The sequence below is a fragment of the Leptopilina heterotoma genome, unplaced genomic scaffold (assembly GCF_015476425.1).
Source record: "Leptopilina heterotoma isolate Lh14 unplaced genomic scaffold, ASM1547642v1 Lhet_413, whole genome shotgun sequence".
Classification (NCBI taxonomy): domain Eukaryota; kingdom Metazoa; phylum Arthropoda; class Insecta; order Hymenoptera; family Figitidae; genus Leptopilina; species Leptopilina heterotoma.
In genome coordinates this window covers 88,989-111,349 of record NW_025111074.1, presented here as the reverse complement: position 1 = coordinate 111,349, position 22,361 = coordinate 88,989, and the positions used below count along the sequence as shown (strand labels likewise).

The 22,361-nt window shown below is 33.4% G+C and overlaps 2 protein-coding genes across 4 annotated transcripts in view; both read left to right on the top strand.

The window, feature by feature from the left end:
* Positions 1 to 22,361, top strand: part of LOC122506379 — a 219,297-nt gene that overhangs the window by 137,906 nt on the left and 59,030 nt on the right. Inside the window, exons 1-4 of one of the 3 annotated variants that reach the window (XM_043618518.1) lie at positions 10,038 to 10,463; positions 10,713 to 10,990; positions 11,221 to 11,331; positions 11,443 to 11,538. The exons of 1 other annotated variant lie outside the window; for it this stretch is intronic. In XM_043618518.1, coding sequence (XP_043474453.1) covers positions 10,412 to 10,463; positions 10,713 to 10,990; positions 11,221 to 11,319 — 429 coding nt within the window. In that variant the 5' untranslated portion in view covers positions 10,038 to 10,411 and the 3' untranslated portion in view covers positions 11,320 to 11,331; positions 11,443 to 11,538. Of the gene's footprint in view, positions 1 to 10,037; positions 10,464 to 10,712; positions 10,991 to 11,220; positions 11,332 to 11,442; positions 11,539 to 22,361 lie in introns of those variants that run through there. One more of the 3 variants, XR_006301997.1, reaches the window with a different exon arrangement.
* Positions 12,469 to 14,061, top strand: LOC122506381. Its single transcript, XM_043618519.1, has 4 exons — positions 12,469 to 12,636; positions 12,793 to 12,955; positions 13,117 to 13,216; positions 13,962 to 14,061. The coding sequence occupies exons 1-4, from the start codon at positions 12,469 to 12,471 to the stop codon at positions 14,059 to 14,061; spliced, it is 531 nt and encodes a 176-aa protein (XP_043474454.1).

Below are 22,361 nucleotides of genomic sequence, written 5' to 3'. Positions count from 1 at the left end.
AAAATAGATTTTATTTTTGTTTTAGTATTCAAACTAATTTATTTAATAAAATGGTTGCATAACAATTTTAAAAAATTTAGAATTAACAAAATTGAGTAGAAGAAAGTACCTAACTACTTTTTACTGATAAAAATGAATTGCTTCCTCATAAAGGAAGCCTTATAGTGATGTCGATTTCCGAATTTTTTTAAGTCAATTATTTTAACAAATTTTCAAGTGTAGTATATATAATTCGTCGAGAGGAACAAATGTCCGGATGTATGTGTGTATGTATGTGTGTGTGTGTGTGTGTGTGTGTGTATGTCACCGATTCTTGTGGACAAATTTTCTCTTACACGTCTTGATGGATTTTGATAAAATTTTGTAGGTGTATTACGGTCATAAATACCAAAAATCAGACAGAAGGATTTTCAAAAATATCTAAAAAAAAATTTTTTTTCAACAATTTTTTTATTTTTGAAAAAATTAATTTTTGGATTTTTTGAAATAACTTTTTTCTATATTAAAATTTTTATTAATTGTTGTCAAAATTGCATTCCTGACATAAAAACGAATCGATTCATGTATATAAAGTATATATTTTATCAAAATTTATAGAATTAATAAATATTTTAATTTTTCACAAAAAATTGAAATTTTGTATTTTTTGACATTTTATCATAACACTTTAAAATAATTATTCTAAAATAAAAAATTAAACAATTGGTATATATTATATTGAGGAAGCTTAATGATCATGAAATGAACAACTTGTTATTTTTATAATTATTACATATATACTTACAATAAATTTTCGCTTTATACGTTAAATTGAAAATCCTGAGACATAAGATAAATTAATTAAACAATATTAAATTATAAATGATGCTCATCAGCGCCTGCCTTTCTTTAATACCAATCTGTACAAGATAAACAAAGTCTAATTATATGAAAATTATTTATCAAATGTGTAAATTACAATATAATAAAAATTATCATAATCAAAATGAAGGCAAATAATAATAATAATAATAATAATAATAATAATAATAATAATAATAATAATAATAATAATAATAATAATAATAATAATAATAATAATAATAATAATAATAATTAGGGCCGAGGTTACGGCTCTTGTAAATAAGAGGTGTCTGGAATTGAACGGCCTTGATGAAACTACGGTCGAAAACGCCTCTCCTGGAATATAAAAATATCGATAAGGAGAAATTTGTCCGATCCCTGGAAGAATCTTGCCTCATTGAGGAATTGGGTTGGGTGCAGAGGCCAAATACCCTGGATGCAGAGGTACGAGCGGTGAGGAAAACCATCACCGCTGCCTGCGATGCATCTATGCCGCGTCGCAGGTGTACCGCTTCACGTAAAAGCTCGGTGCACTGGTGGTCGGATGCGCTGGCCTCCTTGCGGAAAGCGTGCTTCAAAGCTAGAAGGAATTATACCCGTTCTAAGGGAGATCCTTTGCTAAAGGAAGTATTTAAGGAGGCCAAGAAAAGCCTGAAAAAAGAGACTCGAGCGTCACAACGCCGTTGCTGGAAAGACCTAATTGATGAAGTCGAGAAGGACCCATGGGGTCTGGCTTTTAAAATCGTTACTAAGAAATTAGGAACGAGGCAAAAGACCCCCGGCCTGGACAATCCCGATTGGGTCAGAAGGATTATAAGAGCTCTATTTCCTCCTGCAGAACCGTGGGTTAGGAAGGACTGGAGTACCTGCGAAGTCGGTGAGGAGGAACTCTTCACTCTTACAGAATTGAGAAATGCAGGTAGAAGATTGAAAACAGGCAAGGCGCCTGGAATCGATGGGATAAGTAACGAGATCCTAAAATTGGTTATCGACACTTCACCCCAGATTCTGCTCCGATGTTTCAATCTTTGCCTTCAGAAAGGAGAGTTCTTCCGCGACTGGAAGCGCCAGAGGCTAGTTCTCCTAAGAAAAGGCGAAAAACCTCTGGATAAAGTCTCGTCGTACAAGCCTATTTGCCTGTTAGATACGATGGGTAAACTTCTAGAGGATATGGTTCTGCAGAGAATGCAAACCCATTTGACCGGAGAGAATAGTCTATCCGATTACCAATTTGGTTTCCGCAAAGGCAGGTCCACGGTTGATGCCATTCAGGCAGTTGTGGACATAGCCAAAGCGGGAAAAAAGAAATTGGGACCAAAGAAGAAAAAGGGCTTCTGTGCAATGGTGGCTATTGACATACGTAACGCGTTTAACTCCGCACGATGGAAAGATCTCATCCAGTCGATGATGGAGAAGAGAATACCGCCCTACTTGTTGCGGATAATGAATGATTATCTTAGCGACAGGTGGGTAATATATGAGGGGGACAACTGGACTCTGAAGGAAGAGATGCAAAGTGGTGCCCCCCAAGGCTCGAGGGTGGGACCATTCGTGTGGAATGTATCCTATGATAACTTCCTGCGAATAGGACTACCTGAAGGCGCGGTCATCATCGGCTTTGCGGACGATGCGTTGGTCGTGTGCTCAGCCGAAAGCGAGGAAGCCCTTGGGACATTGGTGAACGAATGTCTGCGGCGAGTTAAAAGCTGGTTGGATGCCAGAGGTCTTCAAATGGCCTTGGAAAAAACCGAAGCTCTGCTCGTCACAGACAGACGTGGTTATAGTTTCCCACGAATCGTGATAGACGAATTCGAGGTCAAGTGGAGTAAACATATTAAGTATTTAGGAGTGGAGCTCGATGGAAGGTTAAACTTCCATTACCATATAGCGACGGCCTTGAATAAGGCGATAAAGTGTGCGTCAGACTTGGCACGACTTATGCCAAACGTTCGCGGACCACGTGAAAGGAAAAGGAGACTGGTGGTTAGTGTTGCCCACGCTAAGCTGTTTTACGCAGCAGCAGCGTGGGCTCCCTCAGTTAAAACAAGAAGCAAAACCATTTGCGATAATATGCTGTCTGCGCAGAGATGTGTTACTACCCGTATCGTCTCTGCGTATAAGACGGTCTCGACGAGTGCTGTGCAAGTCCTTGCAAGTGTCCCGCCGGCAGATCTTATGGCAAGGGAAAGGGAGGAAGTATTTCTTCTTTTTAAAAGAAGAAATAATCCCGAGTACCCAGAGGAAGAAAGACCTAGCAAGGACCGCATCCGCAAATACGCGAGAAACAGACTTATCGAGACATGGCAGGACAGATGGGATGGGGAGGAAAAGGGCAGATGGACCTATCGTCTGATTCCAACACTCACCACCTGAATAAACCGAAAGCATGGAGAAGTCTCCTATTATCTGACTCAGGCGCTCACAGGTCACGGGTGTTTTAACTCGTACCTGTGCCGCTTTAAATTACGCGAGGACGAGGTGTGTGCATATTGCCAGTTCCGTGAGGACAACGCGGAGCACACCCTCTTCTCATGCAAGAAATGGGACTTGGAGAGGCAGGCCATGTTCGAAGGTGTAAACAGTCAAGTTACACCGGAGAACATGGTATCGCTGATGACCCAGTCAGAGGAGAATTGGCGGCAAGTCGAGAACTTCATAATCTCGGTTATGTCGAGGAAGGATCTCGACGGCCGCCAAAAAGCGTAATTTAAACAGCTTTTAATTTATTTGTTTGTTTTTTATTAATTTATTTTGTGATTTATTTGTCCTTATACAATTTTAATTTATTCCGTTTTATGTTTTTAATATTATATACGCGTTTATTATTTTTTTTAATTTTTTTTATATATCCGTTTGCAATTTTATCTTTTGACTGTTTACACTTGATTAAACATTTTTTTTTATTATTGTTGTGCTGTTAATTCCGCTTTTATATTGAAATAGTTTTAAATTTTTAACTATGGACGCAGGAAAACCGCAGAGAGAAGAAGAAGGTCGCATTAGCGACAGAGTTGGAGCGCCACCCTCGATGGCTAAAGTCTTACAACAGTTCCGAGGGAGGGTAAAGGGCTCCAAAAGAAGGGTTACGGGTTTTAGTGGGTCATGCTGGTGGTAGGTCGACAGTTTGTTAAATTTATTATAACATTTATTTATTTTTCTTTTTTTATATTTCTTTTTGTTTTTTTTTATCATACCAACCCCACATAACCTTGGAGTGCGGAATCCAAGGTATCTGTAGGCAGATTTCCCAAAAGTCCCTAACCAAAAAAAAAAAAAAAAAAAAAAAATAATAATAATAATAATAATAATAATAATAATAATAATAATAATAATAATCCCCGCCGATGGTTGTCCACTACCGAACATCATCGATGTCTTTTACTTGCTGGGAGAAGCGGATCCACTGCCAAATGTCATTGATTTCTTTGATGTGCTGGGAGAAGTGGATCCGCTGCCGAACATCATTGATTTCTTTGATGGGTTGGGAGAAGTGGGTCCACTGCCAGACATGATTGATTTCTTTGATGAGTTGGGAGAAGTGGGTTCGCTGCCAGACACGACTGTCATCTTGGATATGTTCGGTAGACCTTGCCGTGGTGGCGGGGCTTTTCACTAAAGGACAACCAACAGGGTGGTTCCCTGATAAAAAAAACCAAAAATTAATGAAGATGAGTCAAAGTGTAAATGAATTACCCCAAGGAGGAACCCCGCAAGGGGACAATACTCCCGTCGGTCTTTCAAAGACCGTCGCAGGCCCCACGGATTTTGGGGGGGGCCAAAACGAAAATTCTGCGGAGAAGGGACTTAACAGTTTCCAAAAAAATGTTGTAGAGCAGGTCGAACTAATGCCTAAAATACTCTAGGGTATGTGGCGGGCCTGCAAAAAGCAGAAAAACATTGGCAAGGACGTCCAGGACGGAATGGTGGCGTTAGGAAAGGTGCACGAAATAATTCGCAGGAACATGCGATTTATCCCCGAGCCCTTCATAATCCCAGAGCCAACAAACGCAAACTCTGTATCACCATCACAGAGGCGTGCTGCGGCGAGTCCGAGCGGTGCAACTAATGATAGAAAGCGCCGGAGAAGCGGGAATGTTTCAGAAGCGAGTCCACATCCTGATGGCCAGTCTGAGAAGAGGAAATGCGAGGAAGTACCTGCGCAAACCCTTCCGTTAAAGCCAGGTAGTGGAGAAAAAGCCGAGAAAGAAGTCAAAGAGACTTACGCTTCAGTTAGCTCAAAGGATGACACAGTGGATGGCGACGGCTTTGCCGCTGTCATCGATAAAAAGGCAAAGGCCAAAAAGAAGGCCTTAAAAAAGAAACAAGAGAAGGAGCTCCAAAAGTATCCTTCAAAGCCGAGAAATACAGAGGCAGTAAGGATCTCAGCGAAAAACCCAAAGGCTATCGCTGAGATCGTGACTGAAATGAAACGCTCTGTAAGGCCTGAAGAGTCCAATATTGAGGTTCTCAGGATCAGGAGGGCACTCAATAAAGATGTTCTCCTCGTTGTGAGAAAGGGCGGTGACACCTTGAAGTTTGCGGGGGCTCTGGCCTCGGCCTCACATGGTAGGGTCGAGGTTACGGCTCTTGTAGATAAGAGGTGTCTGGAATTGAACGGCCTTGATGAAACTACGACTGAGGAGGATGTAGTTTTAGTTTTGAGGGAGAAATTGGGGAAGCCTGACACGGACATAGTGTGCAGACTTCTGCCACGTTTTAGTGGCACAAAAGTTGCGTTGGTCCGCCTGGCAGAGGCTGATAGTCAGACTCTGCTCAAGATCGGCAAAGTGAGAATAGGATGGCTAAACGTCCAAGTCAGAGAGCATCTGGAAGTTGTGAGGTGCCTAAAGTGCCTTACATATGGACACGTGACCCGATCATGCAAAGGCCCCGACAGAACTAAAAACTGTCGGAGATGCGGCGGTGAGGGTCACATGGCAAAGAACTGTTCTGTCGAACAACCTAAGTGCTTAACATGCACAGATTTATGAAAGACAGATATTGTCCATATATCCGGGAAAAGCTCTTGTCCGGTTTACAGGGAATTGCTGCAGAGGCTTAAAAAGGCAAACCCTTAAAGTTTCTGCAGGTCAACCTGCACACCTGCAGGACGGCGCAGGCCCTCCTGATGCAGACGGTCAAGGAAAAAGGGATCGACATCCTGTTCTGCAGCGAGCAACACAGGAAAAACGACCTCGCTCCTTGGTACCAGGATAAATCAGGTAGGGCCGCTGTTCAAGTGTGCAATCCTGAGCTGCGGGTTGCCAGGTATCTGGAGACGAGCAGTGGATTCGTTTGGGTAGAGGTTGCGGGCATACGTATGTACAGCTGCTACTTCTCGCCAAACGATGCACTGACGGACTTTGAAGCTGACATTCGGCAACTCGAGTCGAGCCTTAGAGGATCCAGGTTGGATGTACTCGTCACCGGAGATTTTAATGCTAAGTCGCCGGAGTGGGGCGAGTCGAGGCTCGATAAAAGAGGCAGAGTGATCGGAGAAATGGTCTCCAGGAGCAATTTAACGATTGTGAACCGGGGAAGGACATGGACGTTTCGGAGGGGTGCAATTGGATCGATCATTGATCTTACGATTGCATCATCTCCTCTATTCAGACGCATAAACGAATGGCGAGTCTCTGAGGAGTATACCGCAAGTGACCACCAGTACATCGAGTTTTCAGTCTCAGTGGGAGACACAGGAAATGGTGGAAGACAGGAAGCACCGTGTCGAAAACGCCTCTCCTGGAATATAAAAATATCGATAAGGAGAAATTTGTCCGATCCCTGGAAGAATCTTGCCTCATTGAGGAATTGGGTTGGGTGCAGAGGCCAAATACCCTGGATGCAGAGGTACGAGCGGTGAGGAAAACCATCACCGCTGCCTGCGATGCATCTATGCCGCGTCGCAGGTGTACCGCTTCACGTAAAAGCTCGGTGCACTGGTGGTCGGATGCGCTGGCCTCCTTGCGGAAAGCGTGCTTCAAAGCTAGAAGGAATTATACCCGTTCTAAGGGAGATCCTTTGCTAAAGGAAGTATTTAAGGAGGCCAAGAAAAGCCTGAAAAAAGAGACTCGAGCGTCACAACGCCGTTGCTGGAAAGACCTAATTGATGAAGTCGAGAAGGACCCATGGGGTCTGGCTTTTAAAATCGTTACTAAGAAATTAGGAACGAGGCAAAAGACCTTCGGCCTGGACAATCCAGATTGGGTCAGAAGGATTATAAAAGCTCTATTTCCTCCTGCAGAACCGTGGGTTAGGAAGGACTGGAGTACCTGCGAAGTCGGTGAGGAGGAACTCTTCACTCTTACAGAATTGAGAAATGCAGGTAGAAGATTGAAAACAGGCAAGGCGCCTGGAATCGATGGGATAAGTAACGAGATCCTAAAATTGGTTATCGACACTTCACCCCAGATTCTGCTCCGATGTTTCAATCTTTGCCTTCAGAAAGGAGAGTTCTTCCGCGACTGGAAGCGCCAGAGGCTAGTTCTCCTAAGAAAAGGCGAAAAACCTCTGGATAAAGTCTCGTCGTACAGGCCTATTTGCCTGTTAGATACGATGGGTAAACTTCTAGAGGATATGGTTCTGCAGAGAATGCAAACCCATTTGACCGGAGAGAATAGTCTATCCGATTACCAATTTGGTTTCCGCAAAGGCAGGTCCACGGTTGATGCCATTCAGGCAGTTGTGGACATAGCCAAAGCGGGAAAAAACAAATTGGGACCAAAGAAGAAGAAGGGCTTCTGTGCATTGGTGGCTATTGACATACGTAACGCGTTTAACTCCGCACGATGGAAAGATCTCATCCAGTCGATGATGGAGAAGGGAATACCGCCCTAATTGTTGCGGATAATGAATGATTATCTTAGCGACAGGTGGGTAATATATGAGGGGGACAACTGGACTCTGAAGGAAGAGATGCAAAGTGGTGCCCCCCAAGGCTCGAGGGTGGGACCATTCGTGTGGAATGTATCCTATGATAACTTCCTGCGAATGGGTCTACCTGAAGGCGCGGTCATCATCGGCTTTGCGGACGATGCGTTGGTCGTGTGCTCAGCCGAAAGCGAGGAAGCCCTTGGGACATTGGTGAACGAATGTCTGCGGCGAGTTAAAAGCTGGTTGGATGCCAGAGGTCTTCAAATGGCCTTGGAAAAAACCGAAGCTCTGCTCGTCACAGACAGACGTGGTTATAGTTTCCCACGAATCGTGATAGACGAATTCGAGGTCAAGTGGAGTAATCATATTAAGTATTTAGGAGTGGAGCTCGATGGAAGGTTAAACTTCCATTACCATATAGCGACGGCCTTGAATAAGGCGATAAAGTGTGCGTCAGACTTGGCACGACTTATGCCAAACGTTCGCGGACCACGTGAAAGGAAAAGGAGACTGGTGGTTAGTGTTGCCCACGCTAAGCTGTTTTACGCAGCAGCAGCGTGGGCTCCCTCACTTAAAACAAGAAGCAAAACCATTTGCGATAATATGCTGTCTGCGCAGAGATGTGTTACTACCCGTATCGTCTCTGCGTATAAGACGGTCTCGACGAGTGCTGTGCAAGTCCTTGCAAGTGTCCCGCCGGCAGATCTTATGGCAAGGGAAAGGGAGGAAGTATTTCTTCTTTTTAAAAGAAGAAATAATCCCGAGTACCCAGAGGAAGAAAGACCTAGCAAGGACCGCATCCGCAAATACGCGAGAAACAGACTTATCGAGACATGGCAGGACAGATGGGATGGGGAGGAAAAGGGCAGATGGACCTATCGTCTGATTCCAACACTCACCACCTGAATAAACCGAAAGCATGGAGAAGTCTCCTATTATCTGACTCAGGCGCTCACAGGTCACGGGTGTTTTAACTCGTACCTGTGCCGCTTTAAATTACGCGAGGACGAGGTGTGTGCATATTGCCAGTTCCGTGAGGACAACGCGGAGCACACCCTCTTCTCATGCAAGAAATGGGACTTGGAGAGGCAGGCCATGTTCGAAGGTGTAAACAGTCAAGTTACACCGGAGAACATGGTATCGCTGATGACCCAGTCAGAGGAGAATTGGCGGCAAGTCGAGAACTTCATAATCTCGGTTATGTCGATGAAGGATCTCGACGGCCGCCAAAAAGCGTAATTTAAACAGCTTTTAATTTATTCGTTTGTTTTTTATTAATTTATTTTGTGATTTATTTGTCCTTATACATTTTTTTATTGTTTATGGTTTTTTTTTTTTTTTTTTTTTTTTTCATCTTTGTACAGTTTTATGTTTTCAATTTTTTATACGCGTTTATTTTTTCCTTTTTTTATATATTCGTTTATAATTTTATCTTCTGACTTTTTACACTTAATTACACATTTGTTATTTTTAATTATTGTTGTGCTGTTAATTCCGCTTTATATTGAAATAGTTTTAAATTTTTAACTATTAACGCAGGATAACCGCAGAAAAAAGCAGAAGGTCGCATTAGCGACAGAGTTGGAGCGCCACCCTCGAAGGCTAAAGTCTTACGACAGTTCCGAGGGAGGGTAAAGGGCTCCAGAAGAAGGGTTACGGGTTTTAGTGGGTCGGGCTGGCAGTAGGTCGCCAGTTTATTAAATTTACTATTTTATATATTTATTTTTCAATTTTTTTTATTTCCTTTTGTTTTATCACACCAACCCCACATAACCTTGGAGTGCGGAGTCCAAGGTATCTGTAGGCAGATTTCCCAAAATTTCCTAAGCAAAAAAAAATAATAATAATAATAATAATAATAATACCGAAGATAAAAAAAGTTTAGTTATTAAATAGGTACGTAAAATATCATTGTATTTATTGTTTCACAATGTAAGTAATTAATTCAAACTAATAAATATCAGTATATAAATTAAAAAATATTTTAAATAAATTTTAAGGAAACAAATATTAATTTTACTTATTTATATGAAAAATAATTTTAAACTACGTTTAAAATAAATAAATATTAAATAAATTAAATAAAAAATAAAAATAAAATAAATTAAATTAATTAATTACAGTTTTACTTACATTATTTATAATTATAATTTTTAAAAATATTCTACGAGTGAAATCCAACAAACATTAAATACAGATATTAGTGTTCTGTTATAAATTATAATAAATAATCTTTGAAAATATTAAAAAATCAAAGTACAAATTTTTTATTTATAGCAATAGTTCAATATTTAAAGCTTTAAAAATATTTATTCTATAGAATATTGAAAAATAAGATTGACATTTGTTTTTGAAAGAAAAAAGATTCGTTGCTAATGTTACTCAGTTCAGTTTTTAACAATCATCATTCAATTGTTAAATAGAAGTGAATGACAGATTCACACATAATTTATCATCCATTTGTTGACATCTGAGAAAATTTTTTCGATCAAATTGTATTTTATTTACTAAGAATTTGTTAGCTATGTCGATATCGATTCCGAATTACAGTGTGATATGATTAGATGGGGAGGAGAAACCACGATTAGTAGCCTCCAAATGGATCGTAGAAAATGAAGACAAACAAGTTTTTTGCTTTTTACTTTCTGTAGAAGATAAAATTAAATACAATACAGCCGTGTTCAAGCTCAACGAAATGGAAGAACAATGGAATAGTAGTCTTGTAAAAGAAATAAAGTATCAAACAGGTATATTTATTATATAAAATGTAAAAATAAAATATATATATATACATATAAATAAAATTATCTATTTCAAAATAAGTTTTTAAGACTTTAGAATAAAGTCATATTTATTTTTATTATTATTATTTATTTTAATATATATTGAAAGATGTATTTTTGTTGTTGACACAAATAAAAAAATAAAATAAATAAATAAAAAACTAAATAAATAATAATAAATTATTATTTATTAAATATTAATTTTCAATATAGATGACTATAAAAAAGGAAAAGACAAGCTACTGGAAGCACTTTTACATTCAGACATAGATAGTCAAGCTAGCGATTACGATCAAGACTTCTTGAAGAAAACTAGAAAGATGAGAGCATCTCAAACTTTTACATCGAAAAGTAATAATGACACCAATTCTTCAAATGTGAAAGAAAAAAAGGCAGGTGCTGGAAGCAAATTTCCTTGTATGCCAGAGTCTAAATTTAAAGCACCGTTAGAATTAGTTGATAATTGCAAAAAAGTTTCGTCTTGTTCTGAGGTACTTGTACAATGAATCTTCATTTTCTAAGAATTTTTTAAATAATTTTTTCCTAATAGTTTTAAAATATATATTTGCATTTTAATTAAATAATAAATAAAAAATAAAGTATAAAATAATTTTTGAAATAAAATAAATATTTAGAAAATATTTTAAATAATTATTCTAATGATAAAAAAATCTCTTTAACTTGTTAAATATTGTATTTGCATAAAAATTATTTTTTGAAGGTGCCAATTAAGAACAAGCCAACTATCGTTTCTAACATCGCATTCAATTCAGTGCCATTGCGAAATTTTAAACTGGAAAAAAAGACGAAACTGTATTAAATCAAAACCGAGGTGACTAAATATTATTTAATAATTTTTTAAGATTCAAGAAAATATTTAAAAAATCATTAGCAAAATTTTATTTTATATTGAGTTGAGTTTTTCATAAAGATTTCTTCTTAGATTATGAACCAGAAAAAAAGCGAAAGAAACATGACGAAGATGAAACCGATTCTGAAATGCATGCTTTAAATAAACGCGATGAAGTGGTACTGTTAGGTAAATTGCTGCGATAAATTATTTAAATGAAATATTAAATATAAATAGAATGTAAAGTAAATAATGCTATTTTTATTAATGAATAAGATTCAGCTCCAGGAAATTCAAAAGAACAGAATACTCCTGACCTTGATAAAAAGAAAAAAGGTATAAATATAAATGAATTATATTTTCAAAAGGATATAAAAAATAATTACAAAATATTAAAGAAAAACTAAAATATTTATAAATTAACAAATTATATACTATCTGAGTTATGACATAACAACATAAAATTATTGAAATAAGATTCCTTAGCTTTTTAACATTAATAATTTTTTTAATAAATAATGACTTACTTACCTAAAATTTTAAAATTCATTGAAACACGAAGGTTAATAAATTTTATATTTCCATTTTTTAAATTCCACAGGAGGTAAAGGAATTAATCACCAAAAATGTATTAAACCGAATGTTGAGAAATCTTTGTCAAATATAGCTGTGCGTGACAAGTCGTCAGGTGAATTATTGTATTTTAAAGCACAGCTGTAATATAACTTTTCGCAGGTCTAGGAATTGAGGGAAAAATTGGGAAAATTTTATCAAAAGTACTAAAAAATATATTAAATTTATAAAATAGATAAAAGAAATTTACTTTAAATAACTTAATTCTTGGTAACATTTTTAAAAATTATTTATAAAAAAAGATTTTAATTATAAATTTTTCAAATCAATTTCTATGAAAAATTTTTAATAACAGGTTCATATTTATTTAAAAAAGGTAATTTGAATAATTTTAGCAGTTTACTCTAGAAATCAAGAAAAATTAAATAAAATTTCTGACAGCCCTGTTTTCACTAACAATATTTTTCATTTAATTTAATTTATATTAATACAGGGTTAGGTTTTGAACAATTAATGTTACGCAAAACAAACGAAATTTTAATTACAATGCAAATGATTGTAAAACACTTGGAAGATTTATCTATAAATTCAAATACAAAGCAAACTGATAACTTCTTTGAATCAGATAAATGCCCAGAATTACCTCTTTCGACCAAAGAACAGTTTGATGCATTTATGGAGAAATTAATGAGTAATAGTTTTCTCAAGCAAGTTGTACGTATTTTATAAAAACAAGTATGATTAAAATCATTCTTTGTAAATTCATCTATATTATATTTTTATTTCAATATAATTGATGTTTTTAAAATATTAGCACAATAATTAATTATTGTTTCTTATTAAACTTAATAATTAAAATAATTAATATAGGCTGCGGCAAGTGGAAAAATTGGGGGTAGAGATCTTTCAAACATAGTAACAAATATATGTGTGAAATTTGTCAGCAATTCATTAGCTATGAATTATAGTTGGACCGGAAGAAAGAAGCCAAAATTAGCTTTGCAAAATACAAATTTTGCTAAATTAATGATGGGTAAATAATTAAAAATAATTTTTTATCTGTTTATACAATTAATGTATAATGATAAATTAAAAATAATAATTAATTGTAGCAATGAATTATAATGTTTTATAAACGTAATTCTATATATTTGAAAATAGAAAATAGTAGTTGAATTGATAAATTTCCTTTAGCTGCCGTTCGAATAAATAAACCGCAGGCAAAGGATAATGAAATTTCAGAACTGGTTTCAAAATGGTTCGCTGGAGCCAAAAAGAGGGTGGATAGAGGAGAGTTAGTATAAATAATAATTTTTAAACATAATTTAATATAATTTAATATAATTTAAATTATTTTATATATTTTGTTTTGACATGAGAAAATTCTGGCACTTGTTTTTATGGAGAGACATTTGTATGTTTCTTTTTATATGTTCATGATGTATTTGTAATTTTCGTATGTTGTTTTATTATTTTGTATTATTTTTTGTTTTAATGTTTTCATATATGTATTACTCCAAATTTTAGGAGAATACTAAGAATGTCAACACGTGTTATTAACAGTGTAATTTATTCTTGAAAAGGCCCTACTTCGTAGAGGCGAAAGCTCGATTTGAAAATAATGATTATATTGATCAGTTCTTTGACAATTAATAAACATCTTTGACAATAATTTGACTCTGATCAACAATAAATTCTTACATCTTCTATATTATAATTTAATATATTCCAATTTAGCATAAAAAATATGCAGTATAAAAACGTTATAAGGGAGCGTTCACAAATTACGTAACGCTAATTTTTGAAATTTTTGACCCCCCCTCCCCCCATGTAATACACTTTTACATGCATTAGCGCCAGTTACAAGTTATTATTTTTTCAAAAGTTAATTTAATATTTAAACATAATTTCATGTCAGTTTATAGTTTGAAGCATCAGTTTAAATTTTGATTAAATTCTAAATACTTTCATCATTTAATTTAATAACAATAATTATATTCAAATGTAAAAAATGTAAATTATTTTCGTTTGCACATCAGTAATAAGGAAAATAATAAGAATGAAGAAGATTTGAACAATTCAATCAGTGATGACGAAACTCAGGACCCCTTAGAGAACGATGCTGATGATGAGAATTGAAAAATTTAAATATTTGTTTAATTCGTTTGATTGTTTGTTTTGTTAACAAAAATGACTTTAATAAATATAATAAATTTAAATTTAAAAAAGTAAAGCTTTTTCATTTCCATTAAAATAAGAACAGTATGTAATTACAAGAATTGAAATTTTTTGTAACCAGTAATCTTATTAAAATTATTATTTAATCATTACCATATTTACTTATTTAATTAATAAAAATATAAAACTATAGTAATAAATTTATTGAAAACTAAAATCCAAAATTTTTATAATACGAATTCAACAATAAAATTACAAGTTTATCCTAGGCAGATAATTTTTTAAAAATTTGATTTTTATTATTACAAAATTATCCTAGCTGAATATTACAGAAATTTACAATAGAATATTGCAAAAATATTTCCTGGAATTTTTCAAGAAAATTAACTGGAATATTACTGGAATGTTCCTAGGAATTTTTTCAAGAAAATTAACTGGAATATTCAGGGAATATTCCTAGGAATATACAAGGAGTGTTCCGCAGATATATTTTTGGTATATTCCACGGGAACATTCCTAATATATTTGGTATTCATTATTTTCGAATATTCCTATTAAATATTCCTACAATATTCCATTGAAATATTCCAGTTAGAGGACATTTTTATATTCCTGGAATGTGGATGGAATATTTCTCGGCAATGTTCCTAATATTTCTGTGGAATATTCCAGGAATATGGATGGAATATTCCGTGCTATTTGGGAACGGAATCGAATACTGGCAGTACATGGAATTAAAGATTCGAATGATATTAATCGATTATTCGAGAAGCATTATTCGATTTTCAATTAAAATCGATTTCGACTTGCACATTCCTAATTTATTGTATATTTAAGAAATTAGTAATGAAATCTTAAACTTTGATTACAATTTATTTTCTTACGAGGAAGCAAAAAAGTGTTCATTCGTAAAATTAAATTAAATTAAATTTTTAAATGAAATAATAAAATTTTACTCTAAATAAATGAAAAATCTATAGAATTTTAAATTATCCAACATCACACTCTTTCAGATGTATAGAGTAAAAAAGTAAACTTGTGAATATTACTAGAATACTAACAAATATTAAATTTTTATTATATTCTCATGTATTGTGTATAATTAAAAATTATAATATATCTCTTTAGGGGAGAGTAGGCTACATTGAACCAGCGTCAACAGTGAACCACTTCAATTTTCTGAGAAATGACTGAGTGAAATTTTTTCATATTTAATATATAAGTTAGTTTTACTGAAACAAACTATGTCCAAAAATTTCGGGCACGTAGGTTTATTATTTACAAAGAAAAACTAAAAAAACTGTTTTTCACGTACAAAACAAAAAATTTGGTGGAATTATAATGACGTTTTTTTATTGAAATAGGAAGTTTTAAAAATTAGTAAACTTGCGATTTATTTCGCTTAGGGTGTCAACTTCAATATTCCGATGTGATAAAGAACTTTAAATCTTACACAAATTTATTATAAACAATTTTTGTTGTGAATGTCATGTGAATACAGTGAGTGCGGCATCATTGAACCACCCGAAAAAGCAAAGAATTTTCAATTTTAAGAGTTGTAAAATTGTCTGCTCTACTAATTAGTAAGAAAAATACTGGAAGACATGCTTTCATCACAATTGTGAACGAGATAAACTCAAACTGTCACTTTACCTACCTAACCTGACATTAAAATACATTAATCTCCTATATTAACAAGTAATAACAATTAAATAACAATTTTCTATTTTTTTGAGTGGAAAATAAGATTTTTTACAATGTGTAAGTGGAAATATTATTTTTGAAGTAAATTGTAGTGTTTTATTAGAGGTGGTTCAATGTAGACACACATCCTTCAAAATAAGAAAAGTGTGACTTGTTAGAAAAAAATTAAATTTAATTATTTAATCATAATAATTTGTGTTTGTAACGTGTGTATTAACTAAAGGAGTACTTCAGCTTAATTTTGATACAAAAACCTGATCGAAATTAGTAAAATTTTATTAGTTCTTGGACTTTATAAAATACCCGGTTCAATGTAGCCTACCCTCCCCTAATCAATTATGTTTTCGATAATTATAATGATATTACTTATTGATTAATTAAATATTCAAGAATAAATAAAAAGTGAACAAACCGATGACATGACATTTCCCTCGGCGTCTTTAACTTCATTTTTCCAAATTATCTCTTCCGGCATAAAATGTTTGGCACAAACCACTAAGCCATATTTTAAAACGAAATTAGACCGTGGAATAGATTTCTCCCATTTTTTACGGATTTCCTCATTATTTGGAGGCGAAAACAGACTAACTTTTTCCTTACAAGAGTCGTAACCAGAAGTACAGTTTGAAACAATACATCTGTGACCCCTGTATCCTGCTGATAATTCCATCACAAAATCACTTTTCAAATTAAAAGTACAAGACTCACGATTAAACGTTTCATTCAATAATAATTAATATCACCGTATATTTCGATATTTAGTAAATATCGTAAATATTTACATTCTATATTGAGTTTGCCGGCAAAAGTCATATGATTGTATGGCAGAAGCACTGCAGCGCCGCCCTGCCGGATTAGTGTAAAACTATAGTGACTGTCATCAAACATTATTCGATTGTATAAAGCAGAGACGGACCGGAGTGATATTAGGATAACATATTATCAATATGTCAGACGGTAAACATAACGTCAATATTAGATCATATGTCAGACTAAACATACTCTCAAAATTAGTTCAAAAGAGAGGAAAAATTAAACGTCAAAATTACGTAAAAATGATAAGTAGGAGAGCAAACATAACCTTAAAATTTTCTCAAAGTGACAGGTCAGAAAGCAAATATCCTAAAAATTAGGTCAGAATGATAGGTTAGAAAGCAAACATATCCTCAATATTAGTTCAAAAGATAGAGAACAAACATAACCTTAAAATTAGTACATATGTCAGACAGTAAACATAACCTCAAAATTAGTTCAAAAGTTATAATTGAGAGAGTAAAAATATAACGTCAAAATTAGGTCAAAATGATAGGTAGGAGAGCAAACATAATTTTAAAATTACCTTACATTGTTAGGTCAGATGGCAAACTTTACCTCAACATTAAGTCTGCATATAGTTACGTCAAAATCTTTGTGTAATTTGACCTTTTTTTAACTACAAGTTAAAAAGGGACAATAAAGGACATTAAACGTATCTATGATACGTCAAAATCTATGTAAAATTTAACGTCTTTTTAACCTACAGGTTAAAATGGGTCAAAATATATATCAAAGTTTAATCTAATTTTTGACATGTAGGTCAAAAAAGGTCCATAACGATTGTTACATTACGTCAAAATCGATGTGTATTTTGTCATATGAGGCATTTTACGTGAAATGTCCTAAGTTGAAATTTCAACTTCTTGAAAAAAATTGAAACTCGAGGAATTTGTTGTGCTATTAAGTAGAAATGTGACCCAAAAAATATTTTTGATTTTTTCGAAAAATTGGAGGGGGTAAAGGGGGGTCAATTTGACCAATTTTTCCAACACCGGCTACTTTGTGAATTTTTTCTAAACATACTTGTAATGGGAAAATTTTTTTAGAATATGTTTCTGAAAGGTTTTTTCGTCCTCTTTCTAATGGTGTATTGTATTTTTTAATATTTTAAAAATTTACCCTAATTTTTGATAATTAATATTTAATTTTCAATTTCCCAAAAATCGGTCCGTTTTTTTGAAAATAAATGATTGCAAACGAAAGCTGAGGTTTTTTCCTATCGTCATGTAAATTTTTAGAATGCCCTTTTTTTGTTTTTGAGTTATTAAATTTCAAAGAATAAATTGCGGCGCGCTGCGTCGCGGTTGCACTGAGCCGCGTGGCAACCGGCGTGAGACGAAGCGCAAAAACCTTTCAGAAACATATTCTAAAAAATTTTTCCCATTACAAGTATGTTCAGAAAAAATTCACAAAGTAGCCGGTGTTAGCAAAATTGTTCAAATTGACCCCCCTCTACCCCTCCAAATTTTCGAAGAAATCAAAAATATTTTTTGGGGCACATTTCTGCTTGATAGAACAACAAATCCCCTGAGTTTCAATTATTTTCAAGAAGTTGAAATTTCAACTTAGGACATTTTACGTAAAATGCCTCATATATGTATTGTATGTAATTTATTATGATGCATTCATATTAAGAAAACATTATTTTAAATTTATAAAAATAAATTTACAAAAATATATCGCTGTCGCCGCTGTTTCAAGATTCCATACCCCCTCCTCCCCCTCTCATAGGTCAAAGGTCTCCTCTCCCCTATATCCCCACTCAAAGGTCACAGGACAAACATAACCTCAAAATCCCCTCAATTCCCACATACAGGTCAAACAAAATCGTACAAGTGCGAGTTACACTCGCACTAAAATCGAGGGATCCGTACAACAAAACTAAACTCGTTTTTATACAAAGAGATATAGGGAACAAATATGATTGCGAATCAAGAAAGTTTGTAAATATGACCCCTAATCACATTTGCTAAAATTTTCCCCAAATCTACAATTGGAAATGTAAATGTGTACCGAATTTTAGCCCAATAGGTGACGATATGTAAAAGTTCAGTATGGGGACAAGGTCATTTTTTGACATTTTTTCGAAAAAATTAAATTTGATTCCTTTCTAGTTCGTAAATATGACCCCCAATCAGGTTCGCTAAAATTTTCCCCAAATCTACAATTGAACATAAAAATGTATACTGAATTTTAGCCCAATAGGTGACGATATGTAGAAGTTCAGTATGGGGACAGAGTCATTTTTTGACATTTTTTCGGTAAAATTAAATTTAATTCCTTTCTAGTTCGTAAATATAAATAGAGGACAAACATAACCTCAAATTTAGTTCATATTTCAGTCAGTAAACATAGCCTCAAAATTACTTCAAAAGTTATAGGTGAGAAAGTAAAAATAAAACGTCAAAATTAGGTCAAAATAATAGGTGGGAGAGCAAACATAATTTTAAAATTACCTTACATTGTTAGGTCAGATGGAAAACTTTACCTCAACATTAAGTCAGCATTTAGTTACGTCAAAATCTATGTGTATTTTGTCATATATATGTATTGTAGGGGAGACTGGGGCGAAAAGTTAAATTTTGCATAAATGATTTTTTTTGGTAATATAAGCCGCTTAGATGCAAATTTTTGTATATCAATATTATAGGGCAACTTGTCCCCTACAACTTTCAATAAAAAAGTTTCTAATATTTTCGCATAAAATACATGTTTTGTCCTTTTTTGAAAATTTTATTTTTTTAACTTTTCGCCCCATGCTGGGGCGAAAAGTTACATTCTATTTTTAGCCTACTAAAACTATTTTCCGATAGGTGATAAGTACACTGCAAAAACTGGTATCTCACTAGTGTCTTAAAATGAGTTGCTTTAAGTGTTTAAACCATTGAGGTACAAAATCTGTTTTATATTGAGACATTTAATTTCATCTCGTGTCTCATTTTAAGACATTAAAGGTAACTCAATGCTTATAAGACACGTAAAACGTCTTCTTAGCGTGAGACGGATACTCGAAACACATTTCGTGTCTCAAAATGCATTGCTAAATGTGTAAGACACTTTGAAACGTCTTAAAATGAGACACATATCTGTTTCAAATATGTGGACTAAGACATCTTATGTATATATATATATATATATATATATATATATACTATTTTTATATACGAATACTATTATTCGCGCGCCAACCCCCTAACTATTTTTTATATTTATTTCAATTTTTCAAATCATATTCTCTTAATATAAATGCATAGTAATAAGTTAGACCGACAGATTGGCTCAGTCGGATAGATGCCTCGCTTTGCGGTCGTTTAAGGACCTTTGCGGTCGTTCGCGCCCATTTGGCTTGGTATTTTTCCGGCACGTTAAACAATCTGTGCAGGAGGTTTGACGTCGTGCACCGACGATTATTGTCCGGTACACACCATTAGAATTCGACTGTCGATAAACCGGTTGTACTCAGGAGATGTTTTCTACAGTTTCCCTCTCCACTGGGGAGAAAACCCATTAGACGGGTGGTCCAGGCAAATGCGAGTACTCCTAATTTTCAAGTCGCTCTGTAGGCGCAAAATTTAGTATTTAGAGGCATTTCACGTCAGAAATATCACGATTTGCAAAGGGTCTGCCGATTTTTGCAAAACTTCGTGGGATTATAGTTCTATATAAGAGACTTCTTTCCCCCAAATTTAAAAAAAAATTCAAAATTGTTGAAGATACGCCATTTTGAATTTTAATATTAATTTTATAAAATTTTAAATATCTCGAAATATTGTTTATGGATTTTTATGAAATTTACACATTTTTCAAGTAAAAGTATGTACTTTAGAATGCAAATAAAGTTAATAAAAAAAAATTAATTTTTAAATAAAAAAATTTTAAAAAAATTTTTTAAACAATTTTTTGTTTATTTACTCCTCTCTGAGAAAAATGTTATTAACACATTTGGATTCCTTGTGAATTCACCTTTAATTTCATAAAAAAAAATTGATGGAGACTCAACTGGTTCCGGAGATATTGAATTTTTTGTAAAAAAAGCGTCGCCGCGCCATAGCACCATACTGCACAAGTCGCGTAGTACGTTACCGCAGTCGTGCATTGCTGCTGTAACTATGACTATTTTTTACAAAAAATTCAATATCTCCGGAACCAGTTGAGTCTCCATCAATTTTTTTTTATGAAATTAAAGGTGAATTCATAAGGAATCCAAATATGTTAATAACATTTTTCTCAGAGAGGAGTAAATAAACAAAAAATTGTTTAAAAAAATTTTTTTAAATTTTTTTAATTAAAAATTAATTTTTTTTATTAAATTTATTTTCATTTTAAAGTACACACTTTTACCTGAAAAATGTGTAAATTTCATAAAAATCCATAAACAATATTTCGAGAAATTCAAAATTTTATAAAATTAATATTAAAATTCAAAATGGCGTATCTTCAACAATTTTGAATTTTTTTTTGAAAAAATTTGGGGGAAAGAAGTCTCTTATATAGAACTATAATCCCACGAAGTTTTGCGGAAATCGGCATACCCTTTGCAAATCGTGATATTTCTGACGTGAAATGCCTCATTAAGGAAATGTATATAAGAAATATTGTAAAAGCAAAATTTGTAAAGAGACCCGAGTCGAACTTTTAGACCTGCTTACCTCCTGGTAAGTATAATTTAATCCTAACCTGCACCTAACAAACCCTTGGTGTTTCTTTCCTCCTGCGTAAGTTCTATTTAACTCTGGCAACTACTTTTTAAGTCCTAATTGAACCTTAAACCCTGTATTGCTTCTACAATACATATTCTTACAATAGCAAATAATACGCGCGGAACGGGATATACAACTTATCATTGTTATGCAAATTACAAAATTTTTATTTTGAAAATTTCACGAAAGAATTCAATTATTTTCTAAAATTTTAATAAATCCTTCGAAAAAACTCAATTATTTTTATAAATAGTAAAATACTTCGCAAGAATTCAATTAATTTTATAAATAGTAAAATAAATTCTTTGCAGGAATTCAATTATTTTCAAAACAGTTTTAATTGAATTCCTTAGATGAATTCAAATATTTTTAAATATTTTCATAAATTGCAATTAATTTTTTAAACTTCAATAAATTATTCGAAATAATTCAACTATTTTTATAAATACTAAAATTCTTTGCAGGAATTAAATAATCATTAATCCAATTAAAATAAAATTAAACGAAAGAATTTAATTATTTTTAAAACTTTCCATAAAATTTAATTTCAACAAGAATTTAAAATTCTCTAAAAACAATTTAATTATTTTCAAAATATTTTAAAAAAATTCTATATAAAAATTAAATTACTAGATATCTCAATGCAATTTTTAAATATATTCGTCAAAAGAATTGAAAGAATATTATTTCCAAAAAGTAATTCAATTATTTTGAATATACTTAATTTTAATAAAATTCTTTAAAGAAATTCAATTATTTTCGAAATAACTTTAATTGAATTTTTTGAAAAAATTTCATGATTTTTAAATATTTCTATAAAATTCTTCATAACAATTTAATTATTTCTTAAAATTTTAATAAATTCTTCGAAACCTTTCAATTATTTTGATAAATAGTAAAGTTCTTCGCAAGAAATCAATTATTTTCAATACAATTTTAATAAAATTCTTCTTCATAAAATGCAATTGCTTTCGAAATTTTCAATTAAAATTATTAAAGAAACTCCATTAGTTTAAAAAAAAATTCAAAGAAATTTTTCAA